Source organism: Typopeltis vanoorti, chromosome 3 (genome assembly GCF_054136105.1).
Source record: "Typopeltis vanoorti isolate ZY-2024b chromosome 3, IOZ_Tvanoo_1.0, whole genome shotgun sequence".
Classification (NCBI taxonomy): Eukaryota; Metazoa; Arthropoda; class Arachnida; order Uropygi; family Thelyphonidae; genus Typopeltis; species Typopeltis vanoorti.
In genome coordinates, this window is record NC_143551.1 from 131,578,163 (window position 1) to 131,601,081 (window position 22,919).

A 22,919-nucleotide genomic window follows, 5' to 3' on the forward strand; every position below is an offset into this window, starting at 1 on the left:
AAAGTGATTGATTCATTATATATTATATAATAAATCAGTCACTTTCCATTTTTGTTTACTGTTGGTTCTCCAAATTTTTCTATATTATTATTTGTTTTTTGTTTTTTTTTCATTCCTGTTCTGGTATTAAGATCTCTGGCTATAATTGTATGGTCTGTTTTTTTTTTATTTTTCATATATTCCTTGTAACTCTCTGTAAAAGTAATCATTTTCTTCTTCATTTCCTTCTTTAGTGGCATACACTTCAACAACTGTTAAATTTTCTTTATTTAATTTTAATCACATTTTTAATATTCTTTCATTCCAGTATGTATAATGAGTTATGTTTGCTTTAATTGATTTATTGATCCAAATCATTATACAGCTTTTGCACTTATTTGTTTCTCAATTCCACTATATATGATATGATAATTAGTTGTTGTTTATTTTATTCCTTTAAGTTTCTTTTTTGTTTCTGTAAGAACTGCAATTTCTATATTTTCATAATTTAAAATCACCCATGTAGCATATTTCACCACGTTTTTCTTTTTCCAAAGTTTCTTAACCCCTTCCAGTTTGTGGTCTTTTCCCATGTTTTCTGTCCAGTTTGGATTTTATTGAGACTTGAAAGTAATGTGTTTCCCTATGTCAAGTTACTAGCATGATGATAGGTATCCTAGTGGTGGGGCTGCCACCTTAAGGCAACTAGGCTTGTCTTTTTTAGTAGATAGTGGAAACTACAGTTTGAGAGGAAAGAGTCAACCCCTCACCCTCGAATTGCTTTAATAGCATGGGGGGGGGGGGGTAAGAAGAAAGAAGAGTAGAGACCAGTCTACAGATTTTATTTATTTATTTAGCATATGGCTCTCATGTGAAAAGTTACATCAGATTAATCCTTAATATATATGAACATAATAATAGACATATGCACAATAATAAGACATAATACAGTCATAAAAGAGACACTCATGAATAGGCTACAACTTATATCTAGGTTGATTATCCAGTCAACTGCACTTGGTGTAGCATGGATGAAGTCTGACAGGTTTCCATTGTATGCACGTTGGGCACATTCTAAGTGTCCTAAGTTCGATTCCCATCTGTGATGTGAGGAGCTTAAGAATCTTTCTCAGCCATAGCCAAGTTAGCCGGTCTTGGGGGTGGACAGCAGGGTCCCCCCTCCCCAGTTTATCTGGGGTTTTTCATCCTGTAAGCAGGCAAACTGGCCCCGTGAACACACACTGCTACAGTCAAAAAAATACCCCCCCCCCAGTGGCAGGCTCGGCGACAGGCCGGTTGGGGTTGTAATAACACAAAGTCGCATCAAAATGTAACACACGAACCCTGCATTGGAAGTGGGATAGCATAGAGGAAGAAGATTTAATATTTCAATTATATTTAGCTTTTTGAAATTTTTTATTCCGTATAAAATTATTAATATTCTTTCTTATTACAAGGTCTGTAGATAGAATATTAATGTTACAAAACTCGGATAGGATGGTTAGGAAGAAAGAGCACCATATTTAAGAATATTTCAGGATAATAGTTATATCCAACTAATATTTATAGTTAACTATTTGCATATTCCTGTTAACTATTCGAACTATTAACAGTTAGAATAATTATTAGAGAGAATAAAATATTTAAGAATATTTTAAGTTAAGGAGAAAGGGCACAATATTTAAGAATATTTATTCTTCTAACCCTTCACTGTTTTTCTGTTCTGAGCATTTAGACACCCATCCATGTGTAATATATTTTTTTATCTGAACTAATTCAGAAGGTGACGTGTCAGTTATTGAATACATGTGTATTTTGAAAAATACTTCACTTTACTAAAAATAAAGTGCCGAAAGGCTTCATGTTGGTGATGCAAAATTATACAAATTATAAGTGATCGGCTTTGAAATGATGTTGGATTTAATATCCACTTAATTTGTATTACTTCACTTTTCCACTTTCATGGAAAGATATGTTGTATGCTGTTATCGTTTACAGAGCTAGTTTTAGATCACAGGTGCACTTTTCAGTAATTATATTGAAGAAAATTATAATAAAATTATGTAAATCAGCATAAGCTAAATTGTTATCTGCAGGTGCAATACTAAATTTTACCTTTTCCTCCAATACTAGTATTTTTTATAAAATACTAAGAAATAATAATGCTAAGAAATTTTAAATTTCCTATTTAGTCTTCTTTACTGAAAAAAAAAAAAAAAATATATATATATATATATAGATATAGATAAATAGATAGATGCATGCTCCCAAAGTGAAATAGGTAATTAATTAATTACTTTTGTGAAACATTCAAAAATAAACTGTAATCAGAAATATCATGTCATTAACACCCAACTAGATAGCGTACTACCCTCTCCCACCAATGAGCTGTTGATTGGAAACTCACAATGGGCATGGATGTTTGTAATTGTTTGTAGATAAGAGATGAATTTCGTCATTTGATGTGAGACCACAGCACTGCTTATTGGATGCCTGAAGTGGCTTGACCGATTTCCATGTTTGGTCATTGAATTTGAGCGAGATTTCCGGACCAGGTTGAAATGAATAAAAATTACAATGAAATAGAAATTAGGAACCTCATCGATCAATAAATATATTACTTTCATCATATAAGAATAAAATATTATGAAAATCTAAAGAAATAATACATAAATACATAAAAAAACTATTTTGTGAAATTTATCTTTTACTGCATTTACTTTTCATATATTGTTATCAATGCAGTATCATTTCAGTTTTCTAGCGAATAATGTTTTCATCGAATTTTTTCTGCAGTGAATACTTCCCTAGATGAATTGTCACTGAACTGAAGCTGAGTCTGAATGGATAGATAAGGTTAATGGTGATAAAGGCAATTGGGAATTGTTAGGTGTGGACAGTGGTGTGTTGGGACCGGTTTGTGAGAGCCGGTTGTTAAAATTTTTCAAATTTAGCGAGCCGGTTGTTAATGTTTTTAAGTCAGGCGAGCTGGTTATTAAAATTCTTTATGAAAGGATAGATGATGAATGGTGGTATATACTTTTTCTCATAAATATTTTGAAATTGTATAATAAACACTTACATGTATTATTATTATCAAAAATAAATGCATAAAGGAGAATTCACAAAACACAAATTCAATTTATGAACGGGAATTTGGAAACGATTTTATTTACTAAACAATGTCTGTATTCATTAAAACACAAACACATTATCAAAACTCCCAGTTTTGATAATGTGTTTGTGTTTATATGATCTTTATATAATCTGATTCTGGTGTGTTTTTTTAGTTATTGGATTTTCTTGTTTGAAAGCCATAAATTTGTCTTTATATTTGATATTTTCATTTTATATTGTTCTGTAGATCATCTTCTAATGTAGCTAATAGAATTTGATCATTTGCCAATAATAGTGTGTCTATCTTTATTTGTCGGTTTATTTGCATATCAAGTGGGTTATGCTGTTTCCAGATGGTTATAATTACACACGCACACCCATACAATTGACCCTTGAAGAATGCAGGTTTGAACTGCGCAGTTCCACTTATATGCAGTTTTTTTTTTTTTTTTAAATAAATATATTGGAAATTTTTTGGAGATTTGTGACAATTGAAAAAATTAAGAAAATGCATAAAATATATGTAGACTAGTCCATTTTGTTATTTACTACCATAAAGTGTACAGAAATCTATTATAAAAAGTTAAAATTTATCAAAACTTACACACACAAACACTTACACACCGTACATTTGCAATCGAGAGAAATGTAAACAAACTAAAGATGCAGTATTAAATCATAACTGCATAAAATTAACTGTAATTAATTAGTTAAATTAATTAATTAGCATAAAATAAAAATTTTATAATGATTCATTCATTAGTGCATAAGCGAACCAATCGTATCCATTGCAGTAGGCTACCATAAAGCAATCATATTTCTGCTGCTTCGTTATCAGTGTATGAATTGTACTGTAAATAAATATGAATACAAGTCATTTCTTTTTCATGTTAGCTTTTAATTTTTGATGTCTAGTGTTAGTAATACATATAACATCTACAGTGTTTTGTATCATATAAGACAATATTGATGTAGGTACTGACAGACATATTATTCATCTTGTAAACAGATGACGTAAACTTAGGGTATCGATAAATACAGTGTGGTACTATAAATGTATTTTCACTTCCTTGTGATTTTATTTAATAACATTTTCGTTTCTCTAGCTTACTTTATTGTGAGAATATAGTGTATATATATACACATACATACATACATACATACATACATACCATATAAAATATGTGTTAATTGATTGTTTGTAAGGCTTCTGGTCAATAGGCCATTAGTTAAGTTTTTTTTGGGGGGAGGGTTGGCCCCTCTAACCCCTGCATTGTTTCAAGGGTCAAATGTATGTTCATTTTGACAGGTACTTTTGAAACAGCTATAGTAGTTCTATATACTGAATAAGACATTATACTTCTTTGAATGGTGCTTGCTTTTACAAGTCTTGGAGAAATATTGACAGAAAAATAATTGACTTACTCACAGTCAACCCTTGTAAGAAACTGCCAACTGGGTAAAAAGGACTGACTGTGAAAGAGGCACTGGAATATCTTTTGCTTTCAGTTCTGACGACAGAAGTAAATCAAATATCTAGAAACATAAGTAGACTTTGATAGTTCTCTATAAGTAGTAATTTAGGATATTTTGAGTAGTCATCCTAACAGCCTGCTCTACAAGTCAAAAAAATTAAGCAGAAGCAGGGTCAAAGTTCAAAACTTGTGTATCATGAAGTAATTACAGTGAAATAAGTGATCATAGCATGATGAACAGTTTCTTTTTATCTTTTCATTGACTGAGTGGATAGTTTTTCAGCTCTCCAGCCAACAGTTTATGGATTTGAATTATACTGTAGTATATACATATATATATATATATATATATATATATTTTTTTTTTTTTTAAGTGGTATGTGATTTTCACCACCTTGTGTAATAGCAACATTCTGCTTATAGGAAACATGAAATATCATTATGTTGGTTTCATGTTGTGTTGTGTGTATTGGTTTCTAGCTTCTTTTTTCTTTTTTTCTTTCTAGGAACTTCATTACTATCCGCTAATTGTATTGAAAAAACTACATGGCCTGTACCAACATAAGAAAGAAAAAAATTACCCGAAATGACTACTGTTAAATTTTGTATGGTCATCGTCTGTGCGCCTTGTAATATTCAATTAATTTATTATTGTATCCTAAGTTCAACTGCACCTTTGTTAACTATATATGTGCTGCTCTAGCAGCATCTTATGTCCTAACTAACTATATGATGCTTTACTCTTAAATTAGCTTTAATCTGCTTAACATATTTCTCACTGTTCATCCCACTTAATCTTATTTCCTGTTCCTACTGCTAGCAAACAAACTAAGTTATCAACCTATCCATGATATGCAGGTTACCAATTCTTGCACTAATCAATCAGAAAAATTTATTTTTTTAATGACTGTGCCATTCTCATTGAACTAATGCAGTTTGAGAATTAAGGTAAGAAATACAAGCAAGATTTTAGTTAACACACATATTTTTCTATAGCAAGTTGTGGTGATTCTCAATCTAATGTGCACGCATGTTCGCTAATTTTATTTAGAGATAGTGCATTGGCAATTGATCAGGCAAGGCAGTTAAACAGATAGAACATTTTATTTAAACCTAGACAGAATGTACAATGCACACATCAAAGAGGAAATGATGACTCTCTCTCAGCCTATCAAAATACAATAGGGGCAACACAACTGACTATATTATATACAACTTACTAAACCCCTTCACAATGTTAACTAATCTAAATTAAAGAAGTAGTTATTCCCTAAGTTACACCTTAGCTTAATTTCTTCAATTATATGTACAAATTTACAATCGATTACCCCTTTGTAATCAAAACTCATTACTTTCTAACAAATATCTGTAAGCAAGCTCATTACATATAATAATTCCAGTTTCACCTTTACAAAGCATTAACAAAATTTGTACCTACTTACAATAGTCCTTTACATACACATTTCAGTCAATTGCACAATACCTCAGCCTGTCTTCATCATAGGTTACGATCGTTGCTTGGACGATGTAGCAGTTCTTGCTCTGGGAATTGCCAGACAAGGTTGCTGCGATTCTTCCATTGGTAACTAGAAAGGAACTGCTGAAAAGTCTTCACTGTGACTGTGGGTAGTAGCACTCTCCTAGCATGTCCATACATTCAAAACATGTGCTTTCTTCGAATAACAGCCTCGCCTCCACACCTTGAACTCCGTTCTCTGGGAAAAGACAAAACTTGGAATCTAAAAATTGAGAACATTGCAGGTTCATCTCAGTCCTCTTTTATATCATCACTAATCCTTTGTTACTACGATGGAGTTTCCAGGATTACCTGCCAGCTTGATGATATCACTTCAGCTCCCTCCATTCGTGGGCACATATTTTTATGTTTGCAAGACCTTGCGAACATTTGTTTCTGCTTAGTCATCATTCTAATCTTGGTTAATCCCCTCTTTTCATTTTACATACAGCTCAATGGGCAGTAAATTATGCATTTTTACAGAAAAATTATTACATTTATTTTCTTACAATATAAATTCTATTTTATATATGTTTGGAAACCTCTGGATTTCCAAACGTATATAGACGTTTGGAAATCGTCTATATATGTTTGGAATGTATATACGTCTATATACGTTTGGATTTAAATAATCCAGTTAATTTAAATATATTAATTTATTTAAATTCATTATATGAAAGCCTACATCTAATTATTAACTGGAGATACTCTCTCTTCTTTTCTGATTCCAGGCTTGTATTCTTATGAATAACATTCAGCAGCTTCGTGTACAGCTGGAAAAGATGTTTGAATCAATGGGAGGAGAAAAGGTACGTATTTTATTTGATTTTGATCAAAAGAATATTACAAAGTAGGTGAGATTATTGGTAGATTTAAGGTATGTTTTGCTCTCATAATATTCAAGTGAATTTGTCACCTCTAAAATAATTTGAAAGGTGACATAAATTTGGTATGACCAAGAACATGAAATTATTATTTAAAGTAGAAAAAATGAAGTCAAAGAATGATAAAATTATGTGTGCTACAACAGCATATATTGTAATATTATTTTTGGAGAAACACATTATACTTAACAAGAAATTATATTTTTGTTTTCACTTAGTTATAAGCAAGCAAAATGTTGTTCATTAAATATCTTCATGACTTCAGGTACTTGTATATAGAAATCATTTGACTGCAAGACTTTCATTAAACAACAAGATCAAAAGCATAGCTGAACCTCTGTAGCTCAGTTGGTATAGACGAAGCACTTTAGTCGGAAAGGCCTGGGTTCAATTCCCATCCATGATGTGAAGAACATTCATCTGGTATCTTTAGCTGGTTTCATATGGAGGCGGAGAGTTTTTCGTCCCCCAGAACACACACACACACACGGATTACAGTCAGGCATGCTTAAGACCCAGCCATAGGCTTGATTCATCAGCTATGCCGGTCCCAAGCCTGAATAAAATTAGGAGGGGATGGTGCCATACCTTCCCATAAAAGGGGCTCACAGGCCGTTATATCATCATACGAAATAAAAAAAAAAAAGGCATAGCTAACTCCTTATTTAAAAATATATTATGATATGTCATTCATTCCCACAACATTATTAACACCTAGTCCAGTCAATATACCTTGATTATGGGAGACTTTAACTATAGTAACATGGATAGAAAGAAGATTAGGACATAAGGAAAATAAAATGGACTTTGTTACTATCAAAAATAATTAATTAATATATGGGAGACTTTAAGTATAGTAACATGGATAGAAAAGAGATTAGGACATAAGGAAAATAAAATGGACTTTATTTGACTATCAAAGATAATTAATATATGTGATGGAGGATGCCAAGAAATTATATTCTTGGTTTCATTCTTTATCCAAGTGTAAGCAAACAAAGTTTGCATGTGAAGTCACTTCACAACTGGACTACTTGTATATAGAGGCTAATGACTTCACATCAATTTCCTTAGTATCCCATAATGCAAAGTACATATCCTTACAGACATGTATGATGCTATGCATTATGGAAAGGGCCACTACCCGGACTGGTTTTGACCTTTATTGAGGTTTCATTAGTAGGAGCTAGAAGTAATATCAAGGTTGAAGTAATGCAGAATTAATATTTCCATATACAAGTAGTCAAAAGTTGTCACACCTTATTACTAAAAAACTCTGGATTAGAGATAGATGTGAAAAGTTTTTTTCACTTGGTTATACTATAAATTAAAAATGCCAAGATATATATTCTTGGTTTCATCCTTTATCCAAGAGACCTCAATAAACATCAAAACCGATCTGTATAGTTGGAAGTTTTTTCCACTTGGTTAGACTATAATAAATTTAGTTTAATCCTTTATTCAAGTATAAGCAAACAAAGTTTGTACCTGAAGTATCTTCAGAACTGAGGCAACTCATGGTAAAGATGGACTAAGCTCTTATCACTTATCTTAGTATCCCATAATGCAAAGCACATCTCCTTGTGGACATGTAAAATGCTATGCATTAACGGAAGGGCCACTACCTAGACCGGTTTCAACCTTTATTGAGGTCTCGTCAGTGGGACCCAGAGGTGGTGATACTAAGATGGAAGTAATGGAGAAGTCATATTTACCTATACAAGTTGCCAAAAGGTGTTTCAGCTTATTATTAAGGTAAATCAAAGTTTGCACCTGCAGATACTTTAGGTGAAAACTTTGTTTGTGTACACTTGGATAAAGGATTAAACTAAATTTATTATAGTCTAACCAAGTGCGAAAAAACTCCCAACATCTTTCTCTAAATCCAGAGTAATTTAATAATAAGGTGAGACACCTTTTGGCAACTCGTATAGGTAAATATGACTTCTCCATTACTTCCACCTTAGTATCACCACCACCTCTTGGTCTGGCTCCCACTGACGAGACCTCAATAAAGGTCGAAACCAGTCTGGGTAGTGGTCCTTCCCTTAATGCATAGCATTATACATGTCCACAAGGAGATGTGCTTTGCATTATGGGAGATACTAAGACAAGTGATGAGAACTTAGTCCACCTTTACCACTAGTTGCCTCAGTCCTGAAGATACTTCAGGCGCAAACACTTGGATAAAGGATTAGACTAAATTTATTATTATGATCTGGGTAGCGGCCGTTCCCATAATGCATAGCATTATACATGCCTGTAAGGATATGTGCTTTGCATTATGGGATACTAAGGCAATTGATGTGAAGTCATTAGCCTCTATAATACAAGTGCCTAGTTGTAAAGTGACTTCACACGCAAATTTTGTTTGCTTGCACTTGAAAAAAATGAATGAAGGATGAAACCAAGAATATAATTTCGTGGCATCTTTAGTTTATAGTATAACCAAGTGAAAAAAAAACTTTCAACGTGTGGTGGAGGAGATCTGGATCAAATCAAAAGATGAAGAGTGATCTTGCAAACTTGAGGTGAGAGAGAGTGCCAAGCACATAAAATATTTAGTTAAGGAAGGATATGTGTTGAACTGCAAAGTGGATAATGATAAAGTTCAGAATCAGTTCATAGTACTGTGCATCATAAACTGCAAAGGAAAGATGTTAGCAATGAATGGCAAATGATTAAGGGATTGTGCTAAGGTAAGCAGAATCAAACTTTAATATTCGGTTTGGTTTGAGTGAGCTGCAAAATAAGAAAAATTGTGGAATGAATATAAGGAAAAATGGGTTTATCAAGCTCATGAACTATACAAAGCACGGGTAATAAGGATCATGATATGCAAAACCATAATCTAGTGTTGATAACCGTGAGGCCACAGAACAGACATATAATAGTTAGCGAGTAACAACTTTGCAAGTGTTTACATCTGAGTGAAAATATTGCTTGCTGAGACATGTGACAGGAACTGATGTGAATATAAAGGTTGATAAATTGGAACTACTTAGAATATTGCAGAATTGTAATGCAAATAAGACTCAGATTAGATGAGATATCTCCCATGTTATGAGAATATGCAAAGGAATTGGTATTGTCTCTGACGACTGTTTAACTTAATTCTCAGCTCTATGAGAGTGGAATGAAAGCTCCAAGATTGCAGTAGCTAATTATACACTAATCACTATTTTATGAGTCACATTAAAAGTATTGGAACAGTGAGTTTACCTTAGTAATTTACTAACTTTTTATAATAGAGTAATAGCTGATTTTGATAGAGGAAATGGTGTATATCAGTGTTTCTCAAACTTCAGATATCCGCATACCCCTTCATATATTTTCATTATTACCAAGTACCCCCTTATCAAATAATAAATAAATAAAGTATATTTCATTGTAAATGTCTATTTTATTTGAATTTATATATTCATGTAAACAAAAAAAATATGATTTATTTTTAATAGGACAAAATTTGGAATAGGTTCCTCTTCATTTCCCGTCCATGAAATCCTATCATTCTTACAAAGATTTTTCATCTTCTTCCTAGTTGGTTCTCTAGAGATGTCAGATGACACACCCTTATCAATTTCGTTTGATCCAGATGTAATATCAACGTTTTCTTGTTGCTTACAGCTGCTTGTATTTGCTATATTGTTCTCTTTTGTGGTTTATAAATCCAATCTTTAACCAGTGATCCATACTCAAGAATGTGAAAGCTAAAAAAAATTACCGTAATTTTATCTACTCGAATATAACTTGCACTTTTTTTCCCAAAATTAAAGCTAAAAAATCGTGGCGTGAGATATATGCGGGTATTTTTGAAAACTAAAGTTTTCAGAAAAAAAAGAACTGCAAATAGTGTGACTTACCAAGCAGCTCCTACTCGCTATCGCTACTTTAGGCATCGAGAACAATTTCCTTGTGTGCATTGTCAGTCATCTACCCAAATAGCTTCATCTCCTTTTCCATTATTTCAAGCAAAAATTACCAGTAATTTACAAGACTTGAGATACATAAGGCAGCTATGAAGAAGTGCATATGATTGGTGCGGTATTAACAAAAGATCACGCGAACCAAAGACAAATTAGTATTTCAGCAGTTGAGTCGAAATGCTAATTCTCTTCAACCGAATTCCATAATATCTGAAACACATTCACCATATATTTCTTAGTTTTAACACGTTCACGACCTGGTGGTGGCAAGCAAAACCATATGTTGCCGGTGCAACATATGGTTTTTGCTTGAGTTTATACAGCAGTTTCTGTTGGAGGGGAGATGTCATTCATAAGTTAGTGCTGTTTTTATCCCAGATGTCTCTAATTACACTGTTTGTTGAGAAATATAATGATTCCATGTGTTCATGATGTATAGCCAAAAATTGCCACGTACCCCCCCCGGGGGGTACACACTTTGAGAAACACTGGTCTACACGATGATACTGTTGGATTTTGCAAAAGTATTTGACAGGGCACTACCTAGAACTCTTATGCAAATTGGAACAAATGAGAATGGATGTGGAACTGGTATGGATATGATTGTAACTAATAGAGATATACCACAATTTAGTATATGAAGGAGTAGACTCTGGGAGAAAGCAGGTGACTAACAATGTGTCAAAATACTCTATGCTTGAACCATTACTGTTTAATTCATACTTAATATTGGAATATATTAAGTAGAAATGCAGGGTCATCAAAATTAAAATATCCCTGTTTAAGGCCCAGTGATCCAAATGCTACAAAACTTTGCAGGAATGCACTGTGCGTTATGCAGAAGCAATATCTGAGGGGGGTGGGGAAGAGTAGTTTCGAAATGCACTGCCGGGGGGGGGGGGGGGACATTGCAAACACCAATGCATGGAATTTGCATATCATGCAACTCGGTAGGTGCCAAGAGGGTTTACAAAGATGGACATAGAGTTTTTCCTTTCATTCTGACTGTTAGAACTGTCCACAGCGATTCCCTAACCTTGCCCCAACGTGCTTTGCTCATGAAGCTGTACCACCTAAACAAGTGCAATGCTGTTGCTACACTCATGAAGTTTGCCGCATAAACAAGTGTAGACAAGCTCTAATATCTCCATGTGTGCTGCAATGAATGATTAGTTGTTTTGAAGAAATGGAATCATTGGGAGTTAGACCTGGCAGAGGTCGCAAACCAATCAGTTCACAACAAGTGAATGAAGTTGCTACTGCTGTTGTGGAGCAGGTCATGAATAACAGCATTGGTTCCTGCAGTGCACGTGCTGTATCAAGACACATGAATGTGCCTTATACAACTGCCTGGAAAATTCTACTGAAGATTCTGTATTTTACCTATTCAAGATAACCCTGACACAGGAGTTACGCCCACAGGACTTTGAAAGTCGGCTGACATTAGGTTTAGCATTTCCTGCTCTAGTGGAGTTGGATGATGCTGCATGGCCATAGATGATTTTGTGCAAATTGGAACAAATGAGAATGGATGTGGAACTGGTATGGATATGAGGGTAACTAATAGAAATATACCAAAATTTAGTATATGAAGGAGTAGACTCTGGGAGAAAGCGGGTGACTAACAATGTGTCAAAATACTCTATGCTTGAACCATTACTGTTTAATTCATACTTAATATTGGAATATATTAAGTATGAATGTGAAAGTGAGCTGTGGGTGTTCACAGCTCACTTTCACCTGAAAGGAGCTGTGAACACCCATAATTGCTTGGTATGAGCTACACAAAACCTGCATGCAATCCAACAAATTCCTTTGAAGTTATTGTCTGGTGTGGATTTACAGCTTCGTTTATCATTGGACCACTCTTCTTTGATGATATTCACCATTTGGGTCTTGTGACCTGCTCAGTTACTGCCAAGAGGTATCGCAATATGATAAACAAGTTTTTTATGTCACAGCTACAGCAGTGCCTGTGCATAAATTCAATCATTTTCATGCAGGATGGGGCTTCTCCATACATCGGTCTATCCATACAGAAGGTTATTCGAGAATGTTTCATGGAAGCCAGAGTGATCTGCCATGTGTGTCTCATTGCTTGGCTTCCTCATTCGCCTGATCTGATCCTCTGTGACTTTTGGCTCTGGGGATTTCTCAAAGACAGGGTTTATCAGGATCATCCTGATAACTTGCCGGCATTGAAAGACAGCATAACACAGCATGTGCACATCAGCCTCTACCAGCTGTGTTTTGCCATTGACACAACTGCAAAGGATGCAGTTGGCATTGTGGGAAGGGCTGCATATTTTAATGCATAATGGAAGTGAATAAAAATGTATTAATTATGTTTGTGTCACTTTGGTACATCATGCAACACCCCTGCTGCATGATGTACCAAAAAAGTTTAAAAGGTTTTTCTTTTTCCCTCAGATATCGCTTCCACATGACCGACAATGGATTCTTGCAAAGTTTCACAGCATTTGAATGGATGGTGCTCCACAAGGCTGTAAACAGGGATACTTTAATTTTGAGTACCCTGTATATTAAGTATAAATGATACAGGAAATGATTTGAATGAAAATATTCACTTGTTTGCTGATGATGCAAAATTGGGTAGCATAACAGTTAATCAATACAATGGAGAGAGCTTGCAGGATGATTTAAATAGGCTGATCTAGGCAAAAGATGATGGATGCCAGTTTAATGTGAAAAAGGCTAAAGTTATGCATTTGGAATAAAAACATTAGAATCTGTGTACCACATTGTACTCCATGAAATTCATGTGTGCCCTGATTTATTTAGGGCACAACATGAAGTTAGTTCTGGAAATTAGTTAATAGTGTGATTAGCAAGGAGGATTAGGTTTTTCACTTGGATAGTGAATGAATGGAATGACTTCCCAGAGTCAGTTGAGAGTGTGCTTTGTTGGTCAGTGAGTTCAAGCATAGTTAATGGAGACTGTGGATAATTTGGGTCTCCTATGACGAGTCTTTGAACTTCATGGAGTTACCTGTGCAGTAATAATAATAATAAGAATAATATTTGAGCATTTCTTGTCAAATATCATATACTCCACTTGCCTTTCCACCTTTCATGTTTCTACAGATTTTTCTATCTTGAAGTATTCATTTTTTTACTTCAGATTGCATTTGCCTTGAATATTTTCTACCACTGTTTTGTCAGTGCTTGTTTCATTTAACAGATATTCAAAGATATTACTCCAGGCATCTAAAATATCTTTATTCTTCAGTTTGTATAAAGTGACAACCTTTATAATTTCTGATTCCTATCACACTACTCTTTCTTCCAGAATAGTTTGTCATCTTCAAAATATTTACTTGACTTTTGTTTAAGTACTTTTACATTCAGCCAGAATCTTTTTTTTACATTTTCCATATTCTCTCAGGATGCCTGCTAAGTTATTTAACAGAATTTTTCAATACGAGCTCCTCTTTTAATGTAACCCTTGAACTTCAACCTTCCATCCACCATAATTCCAAGATCTCTAGTCTCATCAAAATATAAATATAACTTTATACTAATACTAAATTGACAACCATTATCATTTGCCCACACTTCAGCCCATTCAAATCTCCCTGTAAATTCTGTATATCAATATATCAATAGCATCTCTGATTGCCCTGACTATCTTTGCAGCATCAGCATGCAATTAAAGATCTCTTGTCAAGCCCTTCCCAATATCATTAATACAGTTATCCCTTGCTTAATGCGGTGAAATTAATTGCAGCAATCCCTTGATATATGCAGCAAGAGTTTTGATTAATGCGACTTTAACTCTGCATAGCTCACAGCTGATCTGACAGATACATGCAAAATGTTTAATACAATATTCTTACACAATTCAGTGTATAGATTGGAGGTCATGAGTAGCTGTGCATTCATATATTACGAGTGATATTCCATACTGTTTTTTGCTATCAGTTTGGTTTAACACATGTTATGTAAAGGTTTGTGATATTTGACAGTAAATTGTACTGAGAGATACCGCGACTTCCGATGTCAGTATAGTATGGTTTAGTTGTTGTTTTTTTGTTATTGGTTCAATAATTTCTAGATTGTAACTGAAAATAAATAAACCATCATGTATTACTGAAATAGAGAGCCAAAGGCTTATTTATCATACATCTCCTCTAAGAGATGTGCTTTACATTATGGAAAATACTAATGAAAGTGCTCTGGAGCTTACTCCACCTTTACTACGATTTGCCCATAAGGTTGCTTATGCTTGCATCCGCCAAAACTTTTAGTTTTTATATTCGGCTATGAAATAATGTTGGATTCAATATCCACTTAATTTGTACCATCATGTATTATATTTGCAGTGTTTTTTTTTTCTTTGTTTTATTGCTTGTTTGCCGAGGTCTGGAGAGTCATTTTGCTTGTTATCGTAGAATTTATGCCAATAAGAAAAAAACTAAAACTGTTCAAACGTCTCTTGATAACTTCTTTTGATAAAAAAAATTGCAGTAAATAATGTAGGTACAAGCATTTATTAAACATATACTTTGCATTCATTTTTTATCTTTTCTAAAAGAGTACCATATAAAATGAATTATTAATACAGTAATCGATCATGGATAAATTGTAATTTTTATCATTGATTATTAGATTTGATTAACGCGATTTTGATATATGTGGTAACATCGAGGGATTAATTAACCGTGTTAATTGAGGGATACCTGTATATTGATTAAACAACAATAGTCCAAGGACTGATCTTTCAGGCACATCACTGTTCGCCTTAGATCTGGCAGATTAACATCCACATGTACAACTTTCTGATATCTGTGTGTCAGCCACACACACTTATTTAAGCCAATAGTTTGCTTATATTCCAGTCCAGTACTCTCCAGTTAATGCAACAGCCTTTCATGTGATATCTTATTAATGCCTCAGTAAATCCCAAAAGTATCATAGCGTATCCATTCTCTTTATCCAAACTCAGCCATAACATTATTATAAAATATGAGCAAATTGCCCAGACGTGACCTCCCTATAGTAAACCCATACTTGCAAAGTATAGCTTATTAGTCCATCCATTTCCATATGTGAGAAATTATCTAAAATCTTCACACAGTAAATCTTCAGAATGAAATATTTCAGTTAGTTAGGCAGTTCTTAGTAAAAATGCCAAATTAAATTTGGAAATAGATAATAAAATAGACAAATTTCATTATCTATTTATGGAGACAAAAACACATGTTAGAATAATTACTTATAATTAAGAAAATAATATTCGACATTTCAACCTCTTTATTGATGTCGTCATCAGGAAAACATATACATATGTACAGGACACAAGCTACTTGGCACTACACAAAAGTAAGATGAATCTAAATGCTTTGCTAATCATTTATCCTAGCCTGACCTCTGGTGAAAAAAAATTATTACTAAACAAAATATATAAAACATTTGAAATTAATTCCCAAAATAACATAAACTTTTCATACATATTAGTATAATAATATACCGATGAAAAAAAGGTTTTATAGCAGAAATCAGAACTACATTGAACAATTTCTAAAGTTCTCTGATATTAAGGTTTTTCTTCTGTTTGGGATTGTTCTTGATACTATATGGGTTGAAGATGGAATTATTTGGAAATTTTGGAATTATTAATCCATCATTCTTGTTTAGATTTGGATCTGGAGATTCTTTGGCTTAATCTCTTTATCATAACATTAATTAAGCTGGTATGAAGCCAAGTTATACATTAAGTTCAATGTCCTGACAGTCCATAGATTTAATATACAATGGAATATGAAGATGACATATACTGTATGTGTGTGTGTGTGTGTGTATAATATATATTATTATTATTATTATTATTATTATGGGTATCTCCATGGAGTCAGTAGACTCATCGCGGGAGACCCAAACTAGCAAAACAATATCTGTCATATCTCTTCTTGAATTCATTTACAGACAAAAAGCTCACAACTAAGTCAGGCAATGAATTCCACTCTTATATATATATATGAATTTCACAATGAATTCCACTATTATATATATATATACACTTTTTTTTTCCAGTTAGAAGCTGATGCAGCAAATATCCTAAAAGAGCTTCAACAGGCCCTGAACACAGTCTTAGATGATCTTAGTTGTGTATTTGCCAAGAGGTAAGCAAACATATGATTTATACTCTTAACTGATGATACATGTTAAATCTTTTCAAGCATTTATGTTTTTAACTGGTAATTAATTTACGGAATTAACAACGCATATAAAGTAAATTAATTAAAGATAACTTTAATGAATCACTTCTATATTTCGACAATGTCACATTGTCATCTTCAGGAACATAAAGATATGGTATGTGCACTACAGGAACTAACAAAGCAAATGAGGAAGAAATTAAGACACTAATTTTGTTCCTAAAGTCCTAATGGTGCCCTCTTGCGGGCTAATTTGGTAGTCTTGGCCGTTGGGCTGAAGTTCTCATAATGAAAGTCTCCCAAATTTGGGGCAGTTTCATGCACCCAAATTGTTGAGGTTAGGAACGTTTTTTAGAGCTGCTGAAGATTCTTTGAATAATCTTTCGTATTTAAACTTGCTGCGATGGATTATTTTTGTCTTCTTCCAACGAATTTTATGGTGGGTATCTAAGGCATGGTCTGCCAGCCCAGAGCGGCTGTACTGGTGAAACTGGATGTAGTCTTGGTGTTCTGAAATCCTGATATTTGTTGTTCTGCCTGCTTGGCCAAAGTAGGACAATTTGCAGCTGCAAGGGACCTGGTATACACCAGGTAGGTCTAGGGGAAGTGGTTGGTCTTTGGTAGAGCGGATAAGGGATGCCAACTTTTTATATGGTCTGTAACAGGAAGTAAGGTCATATTTCTTGAGGATATTAGTTATTTTTTCAGAGGTGCCCTGGATGTAGGGGATAGTGATAGACTTGGTGTAGTCTTTATTGTTGAGGGGGGGAGGGGGGGTTGTGGTTTTCAGGTTTTAGTATTTTTTGGATTTTTTTGGGGTTATAGCCATTGGCTAAGAAAGTGTTGAGGATGTGGTTTAGTTCCATAGTCAGGGCCTTGTCATCTGAGCAGATTAATTTTGCCCTGTTATATAGTGTTTTTATCACCCCATATTGTTGTGAGGGGGGGGGGGGGGATTGCTGGTGAATGTATCTGCCAGTGTGGGTGGGTTTTCTGTAAACAGAGAAAACCAAAGATCCATCAAGCTGGCGGGTGATTAAAGTGTCTAGGAAGGGGAGGGTGTTGTTTTCCTCTTTTTCTAAGGTGAACTGGACTCTGGGATGTTGGTTGTTTAAGTGTGTTAGGAAGGAGTGGAGTGAGTCTGAGCCATGTGGCCAAATAGCAAACACATCATCCACATAACGAAGCCAAATAGTGGGTTTTTGTGGGGTGGAGTTTAAGGCTTTTTCTTCAAATGTCTCCATAAAGAAATTGGCCAAGGGTGGGGAAAGTGGTGAACCCATGGCTGTCCCCTCTATCTGTTTATAGAACTTTCCTTGCCAAACGAAATAGCCTGAGTTCATTGTGAACTGAAATAGGGCTGAGATATCGGGAGGAAACTTGGCTTGGATGAGCTCAAGGGTTTCTTTGAGTGGGACATTAGTGAATAGGGAGGAGACGTCAAAACTGACCATTATGTCAGTGTGTTGGAGTGTGAGGTTTTCTATACTGGCTTTAAAGTGGGCCGAGTTTTTTATGTGTGATGGTGTGTTGCCAGTGTAGTGTGTGAGCGTTTTGGCTAAATGTTTGGCTAATTTATATGTGGGGGAATCAATGCCATCCACTATGGGACGTAATGGCACATTTTGTTTATGTATTTTTGGGAGTCCATATAATCGGGGGGGGGGGGTCTAGAGTTATAAGGTTTAAGCTTGTTGGTGACTTCCACAGGCCAAGAAGTGACTTTCTTAAGGAGTCTGTGGATAGTTCTAATCTGAGAGCTGGTCGGATTATATTCAATGGGGAGGTAAGTAGTATGGTCTCGTATTAAGGAATTTAGCTTACCTTTGTAGTCTTTTTGATTGAGTACCACAGTGGCGCTTCCCTTATCAGCTTTGGTGATTACTATTTTTTTGTTGTTTTTTAATTCTTGTAGGGCTGTATATTCGTTTTTGGATAAGTTGGATTTTGGAGGTTTGGCTTTAGTGAGAACACCGACTACATCCAGTCTCACGTTGTCTTCACGTTGTTAAGAAAGTCACTTCTTGGCCTGTGGAAGTCACCAACAAGCTTAAACCTTATAACTCTAGACCCCCCCCGATTATATGGACTCCCAAAAATACATAAACAAAATGTGCCATTACGTCCCATAGTGGATGGCATTGATTCCCCCACATATAAATTAGCCAAACATTTAGCCAAAACGCTCACACACTACACTGGCAACACACCATCACACATAAAAAACTCGGCCCACTTTAAAGCCAGTATAGAAAACCTCACACTCCAACACACTGACATAATGGTCAGTTTTGACGTCTCCTCCCTATTCACTAATGTCCCACTCAAAGAAACCCTTGAGCTCATCCAAGCCAAGTTTCCTCCTGATATCTCAGCACTATTTCAGTTCACAATGAACTCAGGCTATTTCGTTTGGCAAGGAAAGTTCTACAAACAGATAGAGGGGACAGCCATGGGTTCACCACTTTCCCCACCCTTGGCCAATTTCTTTATGGAGACATTTGAAGAAAAAGCCTTAAACTCCGCCCCACAAAAATCCACTATTTGGCTTCGTTATGTGGATGATGTGTTTGCTATTTGGCCACATGGCTCAGACTCACTCCACTCCTTCCTAACACACTTAAACAACCAACATCCCAGAGTCCAGTTCACCTTAGAAAAAGAGGAAAACAACACCCTCCCCTTCCTAGACACTTTAATCACCCGCCAGCTTGATGGATCTTTGGTTTTCTCTGTTTACAGAAAACCCACCCACACTGGCAGATACATTCACCAGCAATCCCCCCCCCCCTCACAACAATATGGGGTGATAAAAACACTATATAACAGGGCAAAATTAATCTGCTCAGATGACAAGGCCCTGACTATGGAACTAAACCACATCCTCAACACTTTCTTAGCCAATGGCTATAACCCCAAAAAAATCCAAAAAATACTAAAACCTGAAAACCACAACCCCCCTCCCCCCCTCAACAATAAAGACTACACCAAGTCTATCACTATCCCCTACATCCAGGGCACCTCTGAAAAAATAACTAATATCCTCAAGAAATATGACCTTACTTCCTGTTACAGACCATATAAAAAGTTGGCATCCCTTATCCGCTCTACCAAAGACCAACCACTTCCCCTAGACCTACCTGGTGTATACCAGGTCCCTTGCAGCTGCAAATTGTCCTACTTTGGCCAAACAGGCAGAACAACAAATATCAGGATTTCAGAACACCAAGACTACATCCGGTTTCACCAGTACAGCCGCTCTGGGCTGGCAGACCATGCCTTAGATACCCACCATAAAATTCGTTGGAAGAAGACAAAAATAATCCATCGCAGCAAGTTTAAATACGAAAGATTATTCAAAGAATCTTCAGCAGCTCTAAAAAACGTTCCTAACCTCAACAATTTGGGTGCATGAAACTGCCCCAAATTTGGGAGACTTTCATTATGAGAACTTCAGCCCAACGGCCAAGACTACCAAATTAGCCCGCAAGAGGGCACCATTAGGACTTTAGGAACAAAATTAGTGTCTTAATTTCTTCCTCATTTGCTTTGTTAGTTCCTGTAGTGCACATACCATATCTTTATGTTCCTGAAGATGACAATGTGACATTGTCGAAATATAGAAGTGATTCATTAAAGTTATCTTTAATTAATTTACTTTATATGCGTTGTTAATTCCGTAAATTAATTACCAGTTATGTCTAACCAACGTATAAGTCTTACCACTAGAATTTATGTTTTTAATTAAAGAGCCACAGTAATTTCAGCTTGGTACATATAACTAAGTCTTTTATTCAGGAAAGATATAAATAGTAGAATTTCTCACTGCAGATGCAAATTTTTCTGAAATGTGAAATTTTATTTCTTGATTATTAATTGCATATTTGATGTGCATTATTACATTGTTGTTTTATGATGCTATTTTAAAAATGAGTAGCAGTAATCTTTTAATTATCTAACCACAGTGGAAGATTAGTTTGTCGGTTGGATAACTAGAGGTACAATTATGTATTACTCTATCTGAAGCCATTTCACATGCCATCCTTTTCAAGAATTTGTTGATTGCAGATTTGTTCATTTGAAAGTTGTATAATTGAGAGATCACTGTATCATTTAAGAATTTAAAAAAATTAAAGATTTATATCCTCCTCAAGAGAATGCAAACTACCACTAAATTTTATAAGTATGTACTTAATGACAGTTGTTTTCATCTTTGTTGGCCTGTGCTTGGTTGCAATAACAACCAAATTCATTGTTGTTCATAGCATTAATTAAGTCATGTACATTGAAATAGTTCTATTGTCCATTATATGACTGAAAAATAGTTATATTGATCATTCTGTTATTTTCAATGTCCCATGAAGTCCACTAATTTTTGTACTTGGAATGATAGGTGGTTTAGATTCCTGCCCAGTAATTTTGTGGATGTAATAATTGAAGGTCAAAAAACATATATTAATAAAATATTATATTGGCTTACCTTAATAACCTCTCCCCAGTAGGAAAACTTCAAAACAATAATTCATTATGTTAATTTATAATTATGCAGTATTTCCATGGAGTCCAGAGACTCATTGGGAGAGACCCACATCAGCTTTTATGCAACATAACCTATCATACCGCTCTTTTAAACTCATTTTCTACTAGAGCACTCGCAACTGATTCTGGCAATCCATTTCACTTGTTTTTCACTCTCCATTCAAAAAAATCTAGTCTGCATGCCCTTACTAACCACACTCTTATGCAACTTTCCCCCAAATGACTTTTAGTTCTCTGACTATTTGTCATATATTGAAAATTTTCCCTTGAGCCAATTTTATAAAACCTTTAACTTCTTATAAGTTTCTATCATCTCTTCTCTTTTCTGCCTATTAACTAAATTTTTTAATCCACACTCCTTCAATCTACCCTCATAGGAAACATTCCACAGACCTGTCACCAGCATGTCATCACTTATCTCTGAATCCTTTCTACTGCCTCCTGATCCCCAAGAAATCCAGCTGACTAAATCTGTGTGCAGTAGTTAAGATGTGGTCAAATAATAGCCATATAAAGAGGAATACAAACTTCCCTATCTTTACTCATTAGTGTGTTTTTCAAAATCTCTCTCCACTATTACATACCCTCATCAATTTCCTGCAATCCACTACCATATCAGTGTGATACACAATATGTAATCTTTTTAACCCGAAGTGCATAATCTTACATTTTGCAACATGAAATTGATAATTATTGTCCTTTTGCCAATTTATTTAAATCATCCTGCAAGATATCTACATCACCTTTACACCTTTATCAACTATTGCCCTCCCCAGTTTTTCATCATCAGCAAACTGCTGTGTATCACCCTCCCCTTAAACCTTTTCCTACATCATTGATATATAATTTAAAGAGTAGTGACCCTAGTACAGAACCCTGAGATACTCCACTAGTCACCCTCATTCTCCTGGATTCCACCCCACCATATACCACTCCTGACCCTGGGTATGCTGCTTCCCTCAAGCAATCGCTGATCACTTGCATAACATGCACTACTGACATTCTTTCTTACTTTGTAGTTTCTCAGGCCATGGCAATGCTCCAAGATGCCTCCAAAATCTGTCATAATTACCAGCTTTATAGTTCAACATATATCCTTTCTTGACAGAGAATTCCATGATTAGCAACATCCCAAAACAAGACTGCATTGTCACTCCCCACGTTTGGAGGCAGAGTGTCTACCTTGGTTATGAATATATTACCAGATCCAGTACTCTCAAATCCCTGATCCTTTTATAACGTGTTCTTCAGGTAATTAAACCTTCGCAACAGTATAAATTCCATCCTGCCATGTCCCTCTCCTC

At 34.9% G+C, this 22,919-nt stretch overlaps 1 protein-coding gene across 1 annotated transcript in view; it reads left to right on the forward strand.

Annotated features, from left to right (window-relative positions):
- The window catches only part of unc-13 (protein unc13 homolog), a 1,156,644-nt gene that overhangs the window by 996,105 nt on the left and 137,620 nt on the right, over nt 1–22,919 (forward strand). Inside the window, exons 31-32 of the mRNA XM_090416011.1 lie at nt 6,819–6,896; nt 16,952–17,040. Coding sequence (XP_090272137.1) covers nt 6,819–6,896; nt 16,952–17,040 — 167 coding nt within the window. The remainder of the gene's footprint in view (nt 1–6,818; nt 6,897–16,951; nt 17,041–22,919) is intronic.